Below are 14964 nucleotides of genomic sequence, written 5' to 3'. Positions count from 1 at the left end.
TTAGTCCTTAGACTCTGTGTTAAACCAAAAGGAAATGTTATCAGATCTTGATTTGATCAACACAACACGATACAAATCATGTTTGTTTTCAAATGGAAAACTACTAGAAACAGGAAACCATATCCTTAGAGGAATAACATTAGAACTTTTTGGTTGTACAAACATTGGGCAGCAACACAATGTTTCATGACAAGGACAGGTCTGCCGACTTCCTGGGACGAGAGCCACCGTCTTCTGTACTAACATGATCAAAGCTATTCATTCCAAGGGAATGCCTTCAGATGCATTAAGTTTTATAAACCTCGGTTCTGTGGGATTCTGTAGCAGGGACTAGGGAAATAGATCCCTATATTAACACCACAACATTGCTACAATACTTATTTGAAATTTATCTGAATAAGCAAGATTTTGAAATGTCCCCTTTCATACACATTCTTAGATTAAATATTCACATTTTTCCTCTGCCTAATGTCTTTTGACTGTGAAAACTCCTCTGATTTAACCTGGACGTCTCACTTACAAGCACTTGGTTGCTCACGCTATCTCTGTTTCTAACCATTTTTAAAGGCACAGTTAACATTCTAAAAGCTCAAGCCTGCTTAAGTCAGCAAACAAACCAAATTGCAAAAGTTAGATAAAAAATTTTAAATGTTAATCTTACCTCCGACGGTTTGAGCGTCCCTTGTTCTGAAACAAACGTAAAAATTGGCATTGTCAGTGTACAGTTATCTTGTCTGGTTAGCAGCCTTACTCTCTGCAGCGTGGTCCAAACACTACTGCTTTGTTTTCCTAACTGGTACCTGTAATATATTTCCAGGGTCCCTCAGGCCGGGCTAGGAACTGTTTTGCAACCTGGGTTCCTTTGCCTTATTGGCTTGTCAGGAAAGTGACTCATGGTTCTAAATGACTTCTAGGTTATGCTTAACTTTTTCACCTGTTTATTAAGCAATGTTAATTCAACCACATAAAGCTCCCTAAAACAGGGGCTCGCACTAAATTTATATGCATAAGAGAAAGCCAGGTGGGAATCTTTCTTTCAACACACCTAGTTTTAAGAATCTAAAGACACTAAGTTACAAAGGTATTACAGGGACTATTCATAACAACTGCAAATTTAACACAGTATAATATTCATATGATTTTTTTTATTAAGTGGCTACAACTCTTATTTTTAATTTGGGGGGAATTAAAGATTTAAAGATGGAAATAAAAAACTGACAGGATTCGATTCCAATGCTAATTTTCCTCTCATCCTTAGTTTACTTGTCTATAAATAGAAACAATAATCTCTTTATTACATTTTAGTTCCTGAAAATGACTAACAGAAAGGGCCCTGAGATCTTCAGGTGAGTAATGTGGCAGGAAGGTAGAGGGTTCCTCTGAGAGTAAAGATACACACTGCACGTGGAAAAGCTAGTGGATAATATTTTTACTTCTTTTCCTATACTCAGGAGCACCTATATACACTGTAACTTCTCCAGACTGTGCAAGAAAACACCTCATCATTTTGAGCCTATGTCTATCGTTCTCCCATCTAAAATGATCCTCTAAAGAAGCATCTGAAAGAGAAGAAGAAACTGAAGGAAACATCAGGAAAGGGCAAGTCTCTATAAGAGGTTCCAAGAAACCCCACAACCAGAGTTCATGGGGAAAACTCCTGCAGAACACCTGACTAGCTGCCACAGATTGCTTTACACAGGAAGACGGCCTGGGGCATGGAACAGGACTTTTTTTTAAGGAACTACTCCTAATTAATGGAAATGGGAAGACTGATGGGCAAAAAGTCACCTTTCTGCAGAAAAACTAAGCCTGTATTCCTTTGCCAGTTTCAAACCCCATCACCCTAGTTTTCATAGATACCTGTCTTCTGTGAAGGCATCTTTGCCAGGTCTGAAGTCGGTCTTTACAAAGGAGTATTCCTGGACAGAAAGCTATTTCATTTCTCTCTTCCTCCCAGTTAGAAATATACAACGTTACAGAAGCAAGACTGCCTAAGAGGACCGGTTTGGGGAGAGGATCTATGAAATACTATTTGGCTGGACATTGTGCCCAGACTTAGAACCCCGGTCAGATGAACTTGGGTTCCTAACAGAACAGTTGGGATACCTGTTTCACTGGTTTAACCAGAAAGACCTACATGCCAGAATAGCCCTAAACTACTTTCTTCTATTGGTGACTTAGACAAAGGGCTTGAACTGGGAATCACAAACTGCAGGTAATACCAAACAGGAGGGGACTTTAAGATTTCCATCCAAGGAGACTGAGGAAAGCTTTGAATTTCTAAACGACCTCGAAAATGGGAAAAACCTCAGATCTTTCAGGTTCACTGTTCATAAATGAGTGTGTACTTTAATTTCAACTCAAAAGTATTTTTTTCTGACTGTGCGTAGAAGTGTTTTTATGTCCTTGTAAAGTAGGTCTTTTATAATATGCTATAAATGTATTAATTTTTCCCTTAAACTCAGTGACAACCCATGTGGCAGCAGTTGTCACACCATGCTCCATGGGGGTCATCTGGGTGCTCCTTGGGAAGAAGAAATGATGGGATCTAAGGTGGTCATCTAGCTATGCAGAAACTCGTACCTTTTTACCCAGAAAACAGGTCCAGGACCAGAAGACCCTCATTTACAGGCTCTTCATATCTTGTTGCATAGGATTCAAGTGCAAGCTGGCCAGCTCCCTGCGTGAATGAGCATCTATCACAGAACTCAAGAGCGTGCGAGGTCCAATCGGGGCATGAATGGGACCGGCACAAAGTGAGGAACAAACTACATTTGGCTTACCACCTTACCCAATTCCCTCTCCTTCATTTCTCCCACTTCTTATTGTCTCCTACTTTCTTTCTTTGAAGAGAATCTTCTTTCAAGAGAATTAGCTTTCCTCACAACACTGAATGGATGTACTGAGAACTGCTCTATACACAGCCTCCTTTGCGTAACCCAGACAGGAAGAGTGGAAAAGGGGCTTTGTGCTGGATGCAACTTCAACTCTAAGGACATGGCTCCTTAATTGGGACACACCCTTTCCTTGCCATTACTTCCTGTCCTCATGGCCAACACATCCACCCCTACCCTCTACCTAGCCAACCAGGAAAGAAGCCCATTTCTTCCATGGACTTGGCATAGAGCAGTTCACACTCGGATCTGCTCGTACTGGGTAAAGCACACAAATAACGGCTCTTGAAAGTCTGAGCTTTTATTTAGTCATAGCTCATGGTACAGTTCTGTAAGTTTTCTGAGGACAGGGCAAACGCCAAAGGACTGGAAATGACTCTTAGAATTGGTTCTTAGCTCAGAAATTCTTAGCCAGGCCCCTTTACTTATTCTTTTATACCTGCTCTAGTGGCCATACCGTTGAACTGATTGCCTCCTTTACGAACATAATCTAAATTCTGATGGACATACTACAGCAACAGCTTATTAACTTATACGAAAATAACAGTGATGAGAGAGAAGAAAAGCCCATGGTAACACCGTTTCATACATTTTCAAAGTAAAAGTTAATACTGGCTGGGATAAGAACCTCTTTTGAGGAAGCACTCTATAGAAAAGTTGCTCTAATCTTAAATCTGCAAGACCAATCTTTACTTCCTCTTAATTTGTACCCAAGACTACTATGGCGGGCACTTACATGTCAAAAAACCTGTGTGTGTGCCACAGTTCTGCATCAGGACTAAGATAACAAGGGCTGATAATCACCGAATCTATTTTGGCTGAATTCTGACCAAATAGAAGGGTTGCTGGTTGAGATCTGATGAAAAAATCTCTTTCCGTCTCTCTCTTTTTCTCCTGGGAACTTCCTTAGGATAGCAATTCACTTCTTCAAGTTTGCAAACGTTTTTAATCCTCAACTTGTCTTTACCCTGCGGCCTATTTCTCAGGCTCCTATTGATCAAACTATATAATGTTTTTACCCTTTCAAGAACCTTTCTAGATGGTGACTCACAGGCCCTCAAGGGGTTTATACCTTGCATTCTTTCATCCTGTCCCAACTGGTTTAATGTAAGTGGTGTTACTGAGGGGCTGGGAGCCTTTGCAAACTTCACCTTCCATGTCAGCACAGGCTCAATGTGCACATTTATGTAAGAGAAATGATTTTCACTGAGGCTTTAGACTCACATCATATAATTCGTTTAAACATAAAATTCAGTCCTATTATATTTGTTTTTCCAATACAAGCGGCTCTCAGTGCATAGACTATTACACAATTTGCTTTGTCTCTTATCTGAAGTTCTATTTCTTAAGACTAAGAAAACCAATGTCCAGTAAGATTGTTCGTCTCAAAAGAGGCCACAGAGAAGTAATTACCAGTATAGCTTTTGAAGGTGCCTTGTCATCATGGCTAACATGCTATTTTTGTGAAACATTAAAACTAAAAGACAGTTATACTAATCAAATTGTGGAGGAAGTTGCACAAATGCTATGTTCACCACTCAGATCTACAGCAATATTTTGAAAAAGAAAAAACTATACATAATATTTGGAAAGAGGCTTTGATTTCAGGTCTTTCCAGGAGCTCTAACAGGAATCCAACCATATAATAGTTTCTAGGTCACTTTAATAATTATTAATATACCCTTAAACTGACTCAAACAGTTAAATGGAAGAAATAATAACTACCTTAGAGTATAAAATTGTCTTGATAAGTTAAAAAAGACTAATTTATGTAAAAGGCTTTAAGTAATATTAAGTACAACCAACGCCATTTTTTTGGTTATGAAATCAATGATCAAGCCTCGGCTCATGTAAAAGTAATGTGATAAAATGCCTAGTGGTAGAAGGCTGAAATAAAATTGTTCTAAAAGTTCATCTCTTATGATAAAATACTGCAATACTATTTATAAAAGACTCATTGGGGTGCAGGTTCTAGGTAGCAATCTTGCAGGTTTAAACCATCAGGATACCAAGGCAACTTCCTTCCAATTAGGAGTAGCTACAGCGGCAGCAGGAGCAGCAGCTGGCCTAGATAAAATTGCGATTAAACAGATAAGCAAATGGGGATCTGCTTCGGTTAAATATTAGAGCAGCTGAGGCTTGCATTCCCACTAAAGGAAAAGATGCATTAAACCAAAGTCGTCTGCTCCAGCAATATTTGCCTTGCAATGTTACTTTCTTTCTTTAAACTGAGGGGATGCAAAGCAAGCTATGTTGATCAATGCCAGGGGAAGAAGGGGACCAAAGAGGTTTGGCCATACATTACAACAGGGGAAAAAAACAAATGTTCCCAAGGGTTGTAGTTTAGGACTAGGCCTTCACGGCGGTGTACTGGGAGAAAGAAATGCCACTTTAGAATTATATCAGCTGTGCAGTGACTTGTTGAGAGTCTCCTATAATGGAGCTCATACCTATTCATTATTAAAGTTGGAAAGTTTTGGCAGCACACTTCAGAGTCCGTGGACGTGTTGATCGTTGAGGTTGCCATGGTAAATGTGAAAGAGTCAACTCAAGTTCAGCAGAAAGACAGGGAAACTGCCTATTCTTTATATCCACGCAAATTCTCAAGTGTTACAACATAAACTAATCACCCAACGTTCAAATTTGTTTCCATATTGCATAGTTTGTCTTATAAGTATAAACAAAACTTAAAAACACCTTCTTTCCATACTTCAAATGTACTTGAGTTAAAAATCTATCATCGTCAAATATTAATTTGAATGAATTACTTCCTTCATTCAGAAATGCACTGTATTTTTGCCAAATAATTATTTCAAGGATGAATGAAGACTAGATAAATTTAAAGCATACAGAGCATGAAATATAAAAGGTTTCTGAACCCAAAGAAGATAACATCCAAAGAAAGCTTAACGTCCACAAAAAGAAGTGCCTAAGACCTATTTTGAATGCTTAATGGCTAGTATTTAGCCACATTCAACACTATTAAGGATTGTATTTGGGTTGAAATATTCCTATTTGGGGAAAAAGGAATAACAATATGATATTAAGCACCCTGACTTCAGACTTGGGACTAAGGGGTGACTACAAAAGATCAGAAATACATTCCCCACAGTGAAGGAGCATTTTAACCTACTAGAGGAAATAAAAAGTGGCAGAGACAGTAGTGCTCACCAAATAGTCCACATGTTTCCCTACATTTTCCAGCTTCCCTTGTAATTAAGTTGATGCCATGTGACCAGTTTTAACCAATGGACCATGATAAAACAAAATGGCATTGCTCACTTCTAGTTCATGGGTCTTAAGAGCAGCAACCCTGGAGGCCATGTGTTGAATTGGCAGAGTCACAAGATGGAACTGGCTTGGATCCCTAAGCCATTACTTCGAAGGGAGCTTATCCTGGAGGGCCATGGAACCCACAGCAAACGGTGTGTGTATGAGAAATAAACTTTTATTCATTAAAGCCACTGGGATTCGGGGGTTTTTAGTTACTACAACGCAGCATAACCTTGACAAATACATAAAAACTACACATAAACTAAGTAGAAGATAATTAAAATCAGACTACTATTGGGTGGTCAAGGTGAGGTTAAATGATTGGCAAAGAGCTTGGAGAAGAAGTAAAAGAAGGGTAGGATCTTGGACCTTTAGAGAGAAAAGGGAGTGTATTTCAAGGAGAGAAAAAGTAAGATCCAAGCAAGAAATCTAAAACTGGAATTGACTGGATCAGGGAGTAGATTTCTCCAGAAATAGAGGTATTTTTGTCATCAGGTGTTGTGTGAGCTGGTTCACTTTCTTGCTACTTATTAACCTAAGCTGGGTGTCCCTTGTCAAAGGCCTGATGATTAATGCTCAGGGCATGAGCCTTTTCTTGCATAAACACTAGAAAGGAATGCAAAAGGTCTACCCAGTTTTCTATCTTTCAGTCTTAAAGTATCAGCCAGGGATTCAGACAAGGTTTTTATTCCACTTATTCTACATCCAGTCAAGCTCTAGTTTCCATGAGGGTGAAACCAAAATCTGTATAGTCTTCTACAACCTTCTCCTGCTTCTGGCTCTAAGACTACCGTGATTTTCAGGGCCCAGGAACTCTGGTGCACTACAGTTCTGCTCATGAATCTGTCCTTCTATTTGCCAGTCTATCCACTCACTCATCCATCCACCATGGCTTCCCAGAGGTCAGAACATCAATGAAGCATTGGTACTTATTAGCAAGAGGCTCATAGTCTAATTGAATTTTGGACATTATTCTGTAAGGAATGGAAAGTATAGTGAGCAGAAGAGAGACACATCAGACTTGACTTTAATAAAGATCATGTTGGAAATTGTATAGGAGTAAGATCAACAGCAAGGAGTTGGGAGGCTTTTGTAGTTGTCCAAACAAGAGACAATGAGATTTTTTTTGTCTCTAGCAATACCATATCAGTGTATCCCAGAGAGACTCAGGAGGAGAACTAAGAATAGGTAAGTGAATGAAGATGAAGCAGGGGGTAAGTCAAGGCTGATACTCAGATTTGGGTGAGTGTATGAATGGTGGACCTTTAACTAGGACAAGGAATAGGAGGAAGTTTGTGGTAGTCACTAATGAAGCTGGTTTTAGATATGTGAAATTTGAAGTCACTGCAGGACATCTGGGAAGGGATGTGTAAGGAGAAGATGGAAATTTTTAATCCAGAGTTCAGGAAAAGTGCCTTATATGTGAATAGAGCCTTATCTACCTGGGGTGTAGTTTGCAGCTAATACCAGTGAAATTAATTAGATCTCCAAAAGGTGGCATGGGAGGATGTGGTGGGATGTGAAGGAGAGTGTAACGGACAATGGTTAATGGCCACATGAAAGAGAAAGGTCAATGAGGTAAGGCCTGAAATGTGATGACCAGTGGATTTGGCAACTAAAAGGCAGAGAGAAAGATTCTCTGGCTTTCATTTAGCCTCTGGGTTACTGTGTCATTTTGTTCAACTAGTGCCTCTTCTCTACCCGGCCACTCCCTTATCTATAAACATGTCCAATGTTGAATGAACACGGCATGCTCCACTTTTTGGAATTTCCTTCTACCCCAACTATCCAATGCTTATAATAACTTCACCATTCTTACTAGCCACAGCTTTCTGGACCACAAGTGAACTCCTGACTCACACGGAGCCAGTCTTCTTGTCTCTTCAGAATATAGTTAGACTGTGTTAAGCAATGGAGCTATAAAGCTCTGTGAAGTTGGGGTCAATCTCAAACCATCTATGATTTAATTTTATGGGGGAAGCTGAATTATGTAAGCATTTGAGTGTGTCTTAAATTAATACTATTCACTTGCTTTAAATTTAGCTGTTGGGATGACATCCCCCAAAGTCAAGTTCTCTTGAAATGATAATCACACACTTCTCCAAACAAAAGCCCCATTCAAGTTAACTATGTCTCAAGCCCCTGATACATCTTGTCTTTTCTCCTGCCCTCCTCCCCCACACCCACATTTCCCCAAATATACCAGTCACAGGAGACAATATTGCTGAACTGTTGCAAACAGTTCCTGCAGCATCCCTTCCTGGAAGCCGAAACAAAGGACTGTGCAAAATGTAAGCCAATTTTGGGTTTCTCTGCTGGCTGGGAAATAGCCTATAAAGTCTAGTTTGCCCATGATCTCAAAATACTACCTATTTGACCACACTCCCATCAGACCCCCCAAGCTCAAACTCATATGCTACCCATGGTTACTTCCTACACCAGTGCAGGAAGGGGTGATTTTGAGGAGAGGATGTCATGACTTCCAACTTTTAGAGGACATCTGTTTGGGAGTGCAAGAGGGAAGGCTTCTGAGAGAGCTGTAACAGAGATTCCTCTTCACTCTGAAGCTAAGGCCCCTTTATTTATAAGGGCGATCCAGCAAATCCTAATCTGAAGGCAAAAAAGGGAAGCCTCCTGGGAAGACTCTTACTACTTCATACCACCAATTAACTGACTATGGGCGTTCAATGCCATTGGCCTCCTAAAAATCTTGAGGAGGAAAAGACAGAAACAGAGGAGACAAGGAAAGGGAGACAGAGAGGGAGAGGAAGGGAGAAAGAGAAAAAGAGAGAATGAGAACAAGGACACAGATGCTCACAACAGAAGGAGAACGGAGGACAACACAAGGATGCAAGGCAGAGAAAGAATCAAGAGAGCAAGGGAATTATGTTTAAAACTTGAAGAAACAATTCTAGCCAGAGGTTTAAAAAAACATTTTTGGGCCGGCCCGGAGGCACAGAGGTTGAGTTTGCATGTTCTGCTTCAGCAGCCCAGGGTTCCTCTACTTTATATGTGGGACACCTGCCACAGCATGGCTTTACAAGCAGTGCATAGATCCGCACCCAGGATCCAAACTGGCGAACTCTGGGCTGCTGAAGCGAAATGTGTGAACTTAACTGCTGTGCCACCAGGCCAGCCCCAACAATCGTGCTCTTTTCACATTTTAATGATTCAGTTTCTTCATTTTAAAGTAAGAGGCCCTAGAACTTAAGGTGTCAAAATTTCTTCCAGTTCTGAGATTTCCAGGAGGAGAGGGCAGGCATGACCCCCAAGGATGTCTAAATTTCTCATAGGACTTCAAAACATTTCAATCTAAACACATTTGGTAGTTAGGAATTTAATTGAATTCAAAAGTGTTTTTGCTTAAAAAAAACCCCAACTATTAGAGAATCTCTTCCTTTCACAGAGAAAAACCAAACACATGATTAGTTCCTAGGGTTAGGTCCTGTGCATTTGACACATCTGACATATCATCACAGCTAATTCACAGGACTGGGGTCCTAGGCCAGGGGTTAAGAACAAACTCAGGAGTTGGACTGCCTGAATTTGAATCTTCACTCTATTGATTAAGCAACTCAAACAGGTTACTTATTTCTCTGTGCCTCCATTTCTCATCTGTAAGGTAAGAATAGCAATGATACCAACTTGACAAAAATTTTATAGGACAAAATGAGTTAATAGTGATAAAGTACTTAGAAGAGTACCTGGCACTTTAAAGGTTTTTTTTTTTTTAAAAAAAAACAACTTTTAAAGGGTAGGTGCTATGATTATTCCTATTTTATAAGGGAAAAAACTAAGAATTATAAAAGTTAAGTAACTGGGGTCCAAGGCCACCCAGCAAGTAAGCAGTGCAGCTGGAGTCGAACCAGACCAAGACCCCAGAGCTGGCAGGCTTTACTGACGTCACAGGCTGTCTCCCCACACAGAGCAACTCATGTAAGGACAGAACACACTGAAATAATGACTTAAGAACAGATGCTGGGCATATGCCACTCTTGTATGTGGCTAGACCAGAATTTCCAACCATTTCCTATTGACTTTCTTTTTACATAAAGTTAAAAATTTTAAAGCCTTTTAATGTCATTCATGTATATTACTTCAAAGTTCAGTGTTCACTAATTTTTCTATTCACATTTGCTCCACATCATAAAAACAACAAAAATAGTTTAAGCCTATCCCTTTAAAAAAAATTGACTCCTTATCATAACATCTTGGATTAAAATACTTTTTTTTATTGTGCCTAGGCACTGTGCTAAGCATCAACTTTATTTCATTTGATCCTCACAATAATCCTCTAGTTTCCATTTTACAGATGAATAAGCGGAAACTCAGAATGTTTAAGTAACTTCCAAAGCTCATGTAGCCAGGAAATAGCAAAGCTAGATGATTTTCAATCACTTCTGCTTGACTTGAAACTATTCTCCTACACTATTGCCTTTAGAATGCAAGAACCACGCCAACTATGGGGGCACTGTACATCCCTCACAGACTGAAACTCGTAAGACGGGGCTCTGGGGTTTATACAAATACATTAGCCTGCCATGAGCAAATAACATGTTAATTGTCCTCAAAGAGATGTAATGATGGGGCACATAAAGATGGAACAACAAAAATTTGTGATAAATTCTATCAGGTAGACAATTGAAGAATAACAATAATAATATATTTCTTTTTATATTTTACAACATTGTAAACCGTTTCTGACCTTCAGAGACATTAATAGGTGCTAACGTTGTTTCCTTTACGTACCAGACCTTGAGCGAGTCACATAAGCCCTCTGCCTCCATCAGAACCCGGGAAGGGCTGTTCTGAGGAGTGAGTAAGTCCACGCAGGAGGGCCTGGCAGAGGCCAGGCAGGGCAGGTGCAGTGTAAGTGCTCAACTAATGCCGGCATCTTTCTCCTTGCAGCTGCCCATGCCTCGTATAGAGAATGGCTCCTGGGGCCCTTAAAAAATGTCTGCTGAAGGAGCAAAGTGAGAGGAATGTGCTATGATCTCACTCCTCTAATAGGATCCACATCTTTTCTACAAATGTCTATTTTCTGAACTCAGCTCTGAAATGAGCTATTATTCTCTGTTTCACTCTTCTTCATATTTCCAAAGTAATTCAATGTCCACCTTTTCCTTTGGGAGAATCAAAGGTTGACATGGCTACCTTTTGAACTCAAGCTGTTAAAGATCTCTTTCTTCTGTTCAAAAAGTTTTACTGATTTTGAAAGGTCTTATTGATAAAACACAGAGAAACTCAGGGGAAAAGGACAAAGAGAAAGAAGAAGAAAGAGAAAGAATAAAGGGGCCAGAAAAGAAAGAGAAGTGAGAGAGCCCAAGAGGAGCAGAGAGAGGCAAAAGGCTACTGAATGCAAAATTGCCAACAATCTTGGAAACTGGTTCATGCAACAATCACAGAGCATTATTTTTAAAAACCAAGGGGAAAATATTTACACAAAATCCAAAGGCTATATGCTCTTTGCTAAATGCTGGAAAATGACAATGTATTCAATTCATTAATTCATGAATTGGTCTGTGCGATGTTTACTTCTGGCATCATTAGCATTTCTGAGCTGAATATTTAAGAGAGTAAGGAAGAAACATAAGAACTGAAGATAGAAGTGAAAAATCATTTTTTCTGTTTTGTTTTTGTTACTCTATTTGTGTGTTTTGGCTGTATATGTACAATGTTAAGGAGATTTAGGGGTTGGGGTGAATGAAATGGGTGACACGAAACCTTCTGCGCCTGTCTTGAAGCCCTCTACCTCCCAGGTAACTAACTAGAAAAGTCACGTGAATTTCAAACAGTTTTCTAATTGTGCTTATAAATGAGTTTCAAAGGCAGATATGTTACACTAAACACATATGAAGAGTAAATTAGGCCTTCATTATGTTAGGCAAGTTTTACGTCCTAATTAAAAGCAGAATCCCAACAACAAACACGACTTACCAGAAGAATTAAGTCTGCCGCAGCTGTCTACTCTTCCCAAACACTCTTTGTGAGCTCTCGCACCACACTTGAAACATAAATAGCCTTGATAAAATGTTCCTCTGAAAGGTAAAATTAGAGAGCGATACATTAAAAAGTGATAAATTCTGCCTATATGACATCATTGGTGCAAGAAAGTAAAACAAGGGAAGACAGAGCTGCGCCAAGTCATCTTAGCAGAGGGAGCGTGCCTTCCTGGGGGTTCTGAAGGGGCCGCACAGGTACGAGGCCAAGGAAGGATCTGCTGGATCCAAAGTGATAAGGTAATATCCTCACTGCAAAACATTTTGGCTGAGACGTTAGAAGAGTCTGAAACACTTAGTAATTACACCAGTTCTTTTAAACTGAAAAACAAGACCGAGCAAGCTTACCTCAGGAGCATCTGGCAGACCTTGCAGGATGTAACCCGGCTGAAGGTGTGCATCTTGAACTCATGGAAATTGGAGTCTGCATAGTCTGGCCTTATATTAGATCTACAAAAAAGAAAAAGAGTAACTTCCTAAGGAGAGTTCCACAATAAAACAGCAGTCTGGTCATCTAGAACCTAAGTTCACCAACATTACCTCAGGTAGAGATCTGATTCAAGCAAAAAAGCTATTCAATATGCAATGCTTTCTAAGCCAAAAGTATGCTTTGATTAAAATATGTACCAAAATCTGATTATGCGAGAACTAGCAACATGTAAGGATTGAAGCAACCTAATCCTTTTCAGAATTGAGTGATCCCTGAGAACTTCACCAAATGGCTGTGTAGGTCACCCTGCAGGAAAAACATAAAACCTGCTGGACATTCACGGGGAGTGAAAGTTTCTTTTCTCTAGTCACATCACTGAAATATAAACTAGCTGGAGACGGCAGGAAGGAGGGGAGGAGGGTACTGCATTTCCACAGAGTGCATCTCTAAATAGGGATGTGGATTATGTAATGATCTATAAAAGTGAGTCAAATAATTGTATAAAAAGTTTTGAAACAAAGCATCAGTCTGATGACTAAAAACTTCTTCCTCAAAAAAAAAATCACTTTCCATGCAATGCAGATAAAAACTAAACAAAATTATTTATCATTAATGGTTTATATTTTATTTATATTATACACATATAACAAAAAATACATTAAGCATACCACAAACTGACATTGCCTGTGTGTTTCCTCCACGCCAATTCTGTGACAACCACATGACGTTCATTATCTCCTTTAACCATCACACCAATCCTAACTGCTAGGCACTAATGATATCACCAGTTTACATACAGGAACCTGAGGCTTACTCTAAAGTAAAGGCGATGGCAGAATCGGGAACTCCACCCCAGCTCTGTGCTTTTAGCCTCTGAGGCTACAGTGCAAGGAAGAAGTCAACAATATTCACCTTAATATAATTAGACTCTTGTGTCTAGTAGGTATGTTGGAAATAGTTAAATTTACCCATTTCTAGAGGTTTTTTAATATTATTCTTAATTTATTCATAGAACAGAAAAATTAGAAAGGATAAGTTAAAAACAGATACAAATCAGCTGTACACCCAGAAAGCTAAGATGATGCTCCCTGAGACGTTATAAGCAATTCAGAGATTGCAGGAAAAGTTTGAGATGCTGATGAACTAGGATTTCCCCTTTTATAGAATCCAGCAACTCTCAACTATGCAGAGCCTGGGTGTAATGAAGCATAACACGGGCGGGCAACCAGGCATCAATCTCTGAGGTACCAGGAGAAGCCTTATGAAAAAACATTCACAAAGGCAATTGGAGTAGCAGTCAGTGATGCAGAAGTGTCAGAGAGGTCAGCCTTCCAATCCATCTGCTGAATATGAGCATGCTAAAAATGAAATCAAATAGGAGTACCATCTGGGATTTCTCTGCTCTGTGCTTCTGGTGACCTCACTTTTTAGGAAAATTCTCCTTTGTATGCTGAAAAGCATGGACATTTCTAGAGGCATTTTTGTGTTGATGATTAAAAATTATAGAGCTCTTCTTCAGGAAGAGAGGAGTAGAGGAAGATAAAGATCTAGAAACAAGACCCTCTTCATGTTGTTCAGAAAATATTTGACTCTTGAGTCCATAAAGCCATACATTGAAAAGAGCCTCGAGTCCCATTTCCTTAGCCAGAAGGGTGGTTGTTCACTTTTCTCTGAGCATCAAGGTTATACAGTCATAGACAAATTGCCAGATAATAGCTTCGGTCCTGGGAACGTGGAGAATTCATCAGCCTGGAGTTTTAGAATACAATTAGGTCTCCTTCAGGCAGATATTCACGTAAATGGGTCCCAAACAGGTAAGAATTTAATTAATTTTAGAAGTCTGCTTGGGATGTAGGTGGAACACCTTTCTCTTAGGGTCAACCTGAGTTGTACATATTTATATCAAAGCTGCCTCTGAACCATTTGTATTTAACACTTTCACCAACTAACTAGGAAGAAGCTGACTTTTCAGAAGACAAAAAGCTGAGAGGAGGATCACACTAAGAGATTAAAAAGAAAAGTCCTATAATAAGAAAAAAATTCTGAAAATATTGCTAACAGTAGTTGCCACAAGGGAAATGAGATTTGAAGCAGTAGGGGAGAATAGTAGAGAGGAACTGTTGGAGCTTTTTTTTTAAAAACTATAACTGCCTATTATTTAAAAAATTTAAAATCAAACACTAAAGAATAAAAGTTGACTCTATGACCCTGGAACAGCTACTGAGGTACTATAAAACATAAAAGCATAGTTGAGGGCAGGAATCTGAAATTAGACCACCTGGGCTTAAATCCTAACTTGCAAATCACTAGCAGTGTGACCTTGGCCAAGTTAGTAAGTATAAAACAGGAATACTAATAAAATCAAACT

The 14964-nt window shown here is 39.4% G+C and overlaps 1 protein-coding gene across 4 annotated transcripts in view; it reads right to left on the bottom strand.

Annotated features, from left to right (window-relative positions):
• Positions 1 to 14964, bottom strand: part of VAV3 (vav guanine nucleotide exchange factor 3) — a 353022-nt gene that overhangs the window by 109957 nt on the left and 228101 nt on the right. For all 4 annotated transcript variants that reach the window (XM_070267249.1, XM_023641523.2, XM_070267250.1 and 1 more), the window contains 3 exons: positions 12515 to 12616; positions 12105 to 12205; positions 662 to 687 (listed from right to left, as the gene is read on the bottom strand). In XM_070267249.1, coding sequence (XP_070123350.1) covers positions 662 to 687; positions 12105 to 12205; positions 12515 to 12616 — 229 coding nt within the window. The remainder of the gene's footprint in view (positions 1 to 661; positions 688 to 12104; positions 12206 to 12514; positions 12617 to 14964) is intronic.

This window comes from Equus caballus, chromosome 5, assembly GCF_041296265.1.
Source record: "Equus caballus isolate H_3958 breed thoroughbred chromosome 5, TB-T2T, whole genome shotgun sequence".
In the NCBI taxonomy this organism is placed as follows: Eukaryota; Metazoa; Chordata; class Mammalia; order Perissodactyla; family Equidae; genus Equus; species Equus caballus.
This window is presented reverse-complemented; position numbering and strand designations above follow the sequence as displayed.